The sequence below is a fragment of the Limulus polyphemus genome, unplaced genomic scaffold (assembly GCF_000517525.1).
Source record: "Limulus polyphemus unplaced genomic scaffold, Limulus_polyphemus-2.1.2 Scaffold5028, whole genome shotgun sequence".
NCBI lineage: Eukaryota > Metazoa > Arthropoda > Merostomata > Xiphosura > Limulidae > Limulus > Limulus polyphemus.
The window spans coordinates 32,747-40,926 of NW_013670638.1; the positions used below are offsets into that span (position 1 = coordinate 32,747).

Sequence of the window (8,180 nt, forward strand, 5' to 3'; positions counted from 1 at the left end):
GCCCCTCTTACCCAGCCACACCAGTAACCAGTGACGCAAGTCAACAAACCAACAACCCGCTCCTCAGACCCAGCCACACCAGTGACGCAAGTCAACAAACCAACAACCCGCTCCTCAGACCCAGCCACACCAGTGACGCAAGTCAACAAACCAATAACCCGCCCCTCAGACCCAGCCACACCAGTAACCAGTGACGCAAGTCAACAAACCAGCAACCCGCTCCTCAGCTCAGTCCCACTTTCTGCACCCTCGTCGTCAAACTCACTCAACGCTCTTGTAATCGACACCTCCCCCGACCATGACCTAACCGACGAACCTTTCCGTACCCTCCGCCCACTTCCAGCGACACAGAGGACTTCACACTACCACAACCACACCAGAACTTGAACCTATATCCTGACAAACATCAGAAGAATCCGTAGCTCATTTAAACTTTAGTCTACCCCCAGCACCAGACTTCACTTTACCCTTCCAACTTACTTCTTCTCGTGAAACGGGCACTGGAAACGGATTGGTCGTTACCAGTGAAAGTGGGTTTTCTCGTCCCCCTCCTCAACATCAAAATATTATTGGCATAGGATTTATAGATCCCCCCGCCGCTCTGATGGACCATCTGTCCTATATTTGACGTTTAGTTTTTAATTACGCTTATTTAAGTTTACACAACTTGTTTATATTAATTTCTTCAATATAATTACTTCAATTCAAGCCCATACCTTTAGTTCACGCGCGGGGTGAAGGAGGATTGCTTAATCTTCGAGCACCCCTGATTATTAATTATTTCTTTGAAAATAATTAATTTCCAATCAAATAACTGCCAGAAATAATATATAGTTCTTTCTAATATTTAATTCTTGCGTAGTTGTATATAAACCCTGTATACTTAGCCCATAGATCATGCCTGAATGTAGGTTGAGCCCAATATATAATTCTTTATTATGCTTATAAATTTACAACTGTATTAGTATAATATATTTCTTTATAAAACATGCTACAAACATTTCATTACAAATGCTATTATAATAATTTAAGTTTAATAAATATTTATTATCATTTTCTATTTTTGGTTTAATTTGTAGCCTCAAAAGAGGCCTGCAAAAATTGCCATAGCCGACGATATTTCACGTCGTCTTAGCGGGGTATTGGGAAAAGTTTTCAACTAGCAATAGTCGCGCCTCGGATAAACCTCATTGGCTACGACATCGCCTCTGCGCAAAGCTAAAGATATTGGATAGCCAAAGTGAATATGTAGTACGAGTTTTAAGGCTACTGTATTGGTGTGTTTTATATTTGTATTGGAAAATTTTTAAAATACTCTTAGATTTCCATAGTGCATAACAACATTTCATGGCAGTATATTTATTGCATAATAGTTGTTATATTATTTTATTCTTTCATTTGCACGTCGTTTCGCATTTCTGTGTAAATTGGTATATTTTTGTGTATTTTTCAAACATAATCTTGGTATGTAGCGATCAATGTGCTGATGACAACGCACCTTCCCTCTGTCGGTCACATTTAACATTAAAGTAAGGAACAAATGTAAATATATATATATATAACTAAAAATTATATTTCAACAACATAACTTGAACAAAATAGTAATGATAGAATAATAAAAAGACTTACAGCTTCGATCGATAACGTTTGAGGAGAGGAGAAGCTCTGTTACCATTTTTTAATCCTTTGACAGCAATGCGCATGCGCTAAATGTAAACGAGACAAAAGTGTTCTAACTTCCCAAAGAATAATCTGAGCCTACACCAACGAAGCTTGTACTGTTTCTGTTATATCCTTTGGCTAGATAATAAGTCGATAGATTAATTTATTTTTGTCCCGTTGTCTTTACAATTAAAAACAGTGGTAAAATCGGGCATACGGTGGCTCTAAGTAAGATAGGATTTAGCGATGCACCGCTAATATGAACTAAGTGGTGTGACAGTTAAGGTAATATAACCTCAAAACACTTGTATTACTTTAGACAAAGATTTCTTTGTTTGTTTAATTTCGTACGAAGCTACTCTGGGGCTATCTGCTACAGTCGTCCCTAACTTTAAAGTGATAGGCTGGATGGAAGTCAGCTTGTAAATGTTGGTCACCACTAACGCTTGGACTACTCTTTTACCAACGAATAGTCGGATTGGTCATCACGTTATCATGCCCTCGCGGCTGAAAGGGCGAGCACGTTCCATGACAGGGTTCGATCCCGAGAGTCAAGTGTTGTAACTCCAAGCCAGTAGTAGATGACCATCTAATTTATCTCGATAGCATAAAAATATTTGGACATACAGGTACATAAAACAAACTAAGTTTCGTTATTAAATATATTTTTGAACAAATTTCAGACTTTTAAAAAATTATACTTTTCTTAAATACCAAATATTCATCCAGAGCAGAAGCTTTAAACTTATAACTGTACATAGTGTAAAGGTCCACAACCGCATAACTTAGGTTTAGCTATGCATGTTTTGATACAATTAATTTATCTACAAAGTGGTATTTTAGGGACACTTATCAGGTAACTTAAGAAACTCGAAAGTAATCCGAAACGTCGCCAAACTTGAATTACCTGGTAATTTGTCCATATAACTTCACTTGTACATTTTCCTCCTAAATTATACTTGATAATAATACCTCTAAAATAATTAAGTAATTTACCCGTCACTATTGTCGTGACAGTCATTATATATATTGCCTTTTTTCGCGTAAAACTACACTATGAATTATCTGCGCTGAAGTTTTGCATTATATGCCCACAAAGTCCACGTACTCATAGTATCGCTGAGCCACCGACTGGCGCCAAGAAATATTTTATACGTAATATATAATGTCAAAAGTTTATATTTTAATTACCCTTATATGTTTACTAAAGTGTCTGCGAATATTAACAAATTGAAAGCATGTCTCTCTTGTGTACAACTAGACTCTATTATAATCTTTCAGTAGATATTGTTGTTTTCATATTTACATATCGTCATAGTGTGTCAACGAATATGAATACAAGAAATAAGTATGACCTTTTGTTTTCGGAAGACTAACGAAGGGCTCGGAAACATCAGCTTCTTTTCGTCCCGCTTGTAATGGAGGTGAAGGCTATTCTTTGAGGTGTGTTATTCAAAATTCTTGACGTTTTTGAAGGTATCATTGCATCACTTCACAACTACCAAACAGTCGGTAACCTCCCGAGGTTTACCTCGGAAGATTTTATACCGAAATAACTGTCACGTTTTTTTATTTTGTTTTGGCACTGTTTGATTAGACAAGAGTTATCGGCGAGTGTTGTTAGCTAGCTGTTTTCCCTCTGGTCTATCAGTTCAAAATCAGGGACAGCTAAGCGCAGATAGTCCTTATATTACTTCTGTAGCTTTGTCCGAAAGTTCGTAAACGTATTGTCTACATCAAAATTATGAGTCCTTTTATAAGACAACTATATTTTTTGTTGAAAGAAGAGTTAGTTGTTGTTAGAGGCCACGGGTATCTTAAAATCATATTAAAATATTGCTAGATATATGTATTTATTTTGCAGTATTAAATCATCATGTGATATTTCTTTGCATGGCTATGTGAAAAGAAGATTTGTTTTTAATTTAAGGCTAAGGTAATCGTTTCATAATGGCTTCACTTTAGGTCTGGGTCAGGGAGAGCTTCGAACGTGTATCATACTATCCAGCGGTTGGTGCAGGCATTTGCCGAGAGAGCTCGCCGAGTGAAGGAAAAAATTGTTCAAACACCAACACCATCTCCAAGTAAGTATAAGAAATTAAATCAAATATAAATTTAACTTCAGTGTGTAACACATGAAAGACTATTTCATTGAGTTATTGATACAATTATGAGTTTTAATTCTTTAAAAGTTTTTAGTACAATATTTTTATTTCAATTTGACATGTCGTTTTCGTTCGAAAAAACAACAACTTGATCAACAATTATTTTTAACCCGAACATTAAAGAAAATTAAAGTTTTAAGAAAAATTTATCTGTACTATGTAAAGTGCACAATATGGTTCAGAAATGTCACGAAAGCGTGTACAGTTTCTCTGTTTCATCTATTTCAAATTCGTGTAGTAAACGGTAAAAACCTGTAGAGGCGGAAGATATTCAAAGATTCTGGTTCTAAGAGATTAAATAGATGCATATAGTGCCCGCACTTGTGAAACAAAATAATTTATTTGTAATGTTTTTGTCTTAGGCCTACATCACAATGAAACTTGAATTATTTCATTTTTCTGTTTGTAAAGTGAATGCACTGTACATCTGATTTTACTTTATACATTTTGTTTTATTTTATTCAAACATGATTATTTAATAACGTACAATTATGATGATCATATGAACTTTCAGTTGTAATTATATGTTTATTGATAAATTTGCACAACATTTGGAAATATTTATTGGTATATATGATTTATTAAACTTTTTGAATTCAGCACCTGTAAGTGTAAAGAGGAAGGACACAGACCTAGATCTGTCAGGAAGAAGTAAAACGTAATTGAGAATCTTTTATGCCATTACTGGTTTCGTGTGTCAAATAACTATACACCACAGAAATTAAATAAATCATTGGTGATATTTTGTAGATTTACTTGTGGAACTTTTACAAAAAAAAAATATATCGAATATCATTAAATACTTATATATTCCATGAAATAAAGATTGTGTAAGATAGTTATGATAGTAATAATACATCTATGTGGATATTCCATGTACATTTTTTACATTACATTACATTTTTGGACTTGAAATCAATCAGCTGTCAAAGTGTATAAAGAAGGTTTAAATGCTTGTGACTTTGACGTTACTGTCCCTAAACAACACGATTCGTAGAATATACAGATAAAATACAGGTAAGAATTTTCATTGTGGCCTTATGAATAAATATTGTTTAGTTATTCTGCAAATGTATAAAAAGAGAACTCTACGACATACTAAAGTACAACAACAACAACTAATGACAAATTAACAAAATTTCAAACATACAATTTCAAAAGTTTTTTACCCTTGTTGAACAGCATCTTCTCTTAATGAGGAGGAAAATGAAAAACAGCATGATCGACCACGTTTAGCGTCTTTAATTCAAAATGACGATCCATCTGCTGCTAATGATTGGATGGAAGAAGACAAAGGAATTTGGTATTGCAGAATGTCTAAGCAACTTCTTCTTTCATTCCCACGAGTTCTGGATCCACAAAGTAAGTCAATAGTTTATGGAAACTAGTGTTCTTACGAGAAAAATATGTTACAGAGACTCTTAGTCTTCTTCTTTAAATGAATACATCATGATATATGGTGTGTTAAAGTTTCTCATGATTAGCACATAGATTTACTTCCAATTTCACCAGAATATTGTTTTCAACATTGTTTTATTATTTGTTTTTTAATCTTTCCAATCATGTATATTTTATTATTTAACTATCATTTATTTATTTATCAGGCTGTTATTTGGTTAAATAGTAAATCTTATTAATCATAATTTGTTTATCTGTATTAGTCCTTGTGTAACTTGTCTATCTATCATTTATTTTTGTATTTATCAGTTCTTGTATTGTGGTCTATTCTATTCGTATATATATACTTTGAATTAATTAACTAGTCATTCTTATTGCATGTCTTCCGAGTTATCTTCACCCAGTTCTTTATCTAACAGTCTGTCCTGATGTATAACCTTTTGTGAGTGTTCCCTTGAGCTATGTGGGGTAATATATTACAGGGATAATGAAATAAGATTGCATTCACCAGAAGAAAAGCTTTACATTCCTTCATGTAAAGTTGCATTTCCTCATGAATTGTTTCTTTATTCAATCCGTGTAATATATTTACTTTCATTGGTCATAATTAAAGGAATACGGATGGACCATTCTTGATTGAAAAAATCAACCAAAAAGATGAAATTCCTCAAGCAAAGTTAAATTCCTCAGAAATACAGGAATATAATATTTCGATCCCTGAATTACGCGGTTGGAATAAAGGCTTAAATGAAAGATTATGCTTAGAGCAACAGGTGCCCGTAGTTGAACCTGTGAGATAGGGTTTAGGGTAAGAGTGAATTATACATTAAAGATGGGCTCCAGGTTAGGTAGTAGGATGTTATGGGAGGCTCTAAATATGTTCATTGAAGGTAGTTTAAACTAAACTTGTATATTGGTAAGGGAGTTTTGAAAATTGGGAATAAACGGATTGGTAGGATAGCCAGGGTAAAGAGGAAATTGGAATTATAACATATAGAACATTATATGTTAAATATTATATATTTTTAGGTTTTAATGATAATTCTGTCAGATTCAAAGACAAACATAGTATATTCAATAATTAGCTTAGTTACTTGTATTCTAAGTTTAGGAGTATTAGGAACAAAATGGATAAGTTTAGGGTTAAAGATGAAATGGATGACTATAATCTAACAGTAAATTACTGAAACCATGAGAGAACTGCTTTATTGATCTTGAAAAATTATTTTCTGGATTCTAAAGTTCTAATAATAGAGCCTACATACCTAGAATTACATGCAGGACATGTATATTAATAAATTATCTTAGCAATTTTATTTTATCTTTCAAATTAAATATATTTTGAATTCTACACATCAGTTTCATTATGTAAATTTACAAAACTTCTTGATATGCCCTCCTAAGTATTTTATCAAATTGTTTTTTTAAGTTCTAAAGATTGTGCAGCTATAAATTATTTCCTGAAAATTAAAGGTGGGTTTGAATTATTTTATTTCTCAAGAGTGAATGTAAAACGATAGCTTTGAAGGGCCAGATGGTTTCTTGTTGTCCTTAAACTGTATGTAGTGTCTTTTTTTCTTTTCCTGAATGCAACTTAACTACTTTTATGTCCAATTTTTTATAGGTAAGTTTACATCTCCTGGCTACTGATTGTCACCTTGTGTTTCGTGTACAATGCTTGGTCCATTTTCTTACGAGCTGTGTTTCAATATCAAACACCAGAAAGTCTCCCATATCTTTTGAGTTTTGACTACTTTAGTGATGCTATCTACATAATAGATATGGTGGTCTTTAAAGTTCGTGTGAAGTATCTTCATGAGGGATTCTGGGTGGTGTGTATTAACATGTCTTTTACAAAGTATAGTACATATTTGCATGTAGTGTTTAAATAGATTAAATTGCCCTTACTTTACTAACACCTATATTAAAGTTCTGTGTAATAACCTAACATCTAAGCAGTGAAAAAAAAAACTGAAAGGCACTTTCTAAGATATTGAGAAAACCAAAATATAATGATGGTTGTACTGAAATTTATGTGAATAAGTCTGTATAGCTTGAATTTTACTAGAAATAATCACTTTGTCCACCAGTAAATTTTCTTTTGTAAGATCATTTTATGTTTCACATATAATGTTCGTTATAAGTCACTTTATTTTGTCATGAAAAGTTAAGAGGCATTTATACAGTGGTCTTTTACATGCACTCTGGAATACGGCCTGAAAAGCATTTTAATATTAAACTAATTTACTATTTTTTTATTACTGATATTCATTAGGAGATTGATCTTGACCAATGGACAGTTTTAATGGTTTTGTCTTGATGTATCCGGTTGATAAAATTTCAGAGTTCCTTATTTTCCTGCCTAGAAAGCACATTAGACCATCAGATGATAAGCAAGTTTAAACCATTTACATTTCATAGAGGAGGGGGGAGAACGGTAGTATCTTGGAGTAACCAAGCACATTTCTCAAAAGAGAGATTAGATAATAAATATATTAACTTGAATCAGCTATTTTAAAATTTGATTTTTAAGAATGTAAAATATGTTTGTGTTATCAGTTTAGAATGTTCACACTTTAAATTTTTTATTTCTCAGTTGAAAATAAAAGATATATGAATGTTTCTGCCGCTTCATATTTCAAAGTAATTAGAATGTAATGACTTAAATGGATATTTTGTTCAATTTGTTATTTGTAGGAAGATTTAGCAGCAACACGAAAAAACTATTTTAAGAAAACGATGTTTAAGGTGAGTATTCGGTATTGTGAAATCAACATTTTGATGGTGAACAAATTATTTTTCAACTTATTGTTGCCTTTTTTATTTTTTCCATGTAAAAAAAGTAAAAATTTCACTATATCTTCTAAAGTGTAAGTTTTATTAAGATCATAAATAATATTCAACGTTAAACTGGTACACTGTGTACCAGTTTAACGTTGAATATTATTTATGATC

General features: G+C 32.6%; 1 protein-coding gene across 3 annotated transcripts in view; it reads left to right on the top strand.

Annotated features, from left to right (window-relative positions):
* Window positions 1-8,180, top strand: part of LOC106472029 (cyclic nucleotide-gated cation channel beta-3-like) — a 58,771-nt gene that overhangs the window by 30,057 nt on the left and 20,534 nt on the right. For 2 of the 3 annotated variants that reach the window (XM_022400632.1, XM_022400633.1), the window contains exons 3-6: window positions 3,628-3,746; window positions 5,010-5,194; window positions 6,854-7,057; window positions 7,923-7,973. In XM_022400632.1, coding sequence (XP_022256340.1) covers window positions 3,628-3,746; window positions 5,010-5,194; window positions 6,854-7,057; window positions 7,923-7,973 — 559 coding nt within the window. Of the gene's footprint in view, window positions 1-3,063; window positions 3,106-3,627; window positions 3,747-5,009; window positions 5,195-6,853; window positions 7,058-7,922; window positions 7,974-8,180 lie in introns of those variants that run through there. The other variant, XM_022400634.1, reaches the window with a different exon arrangement.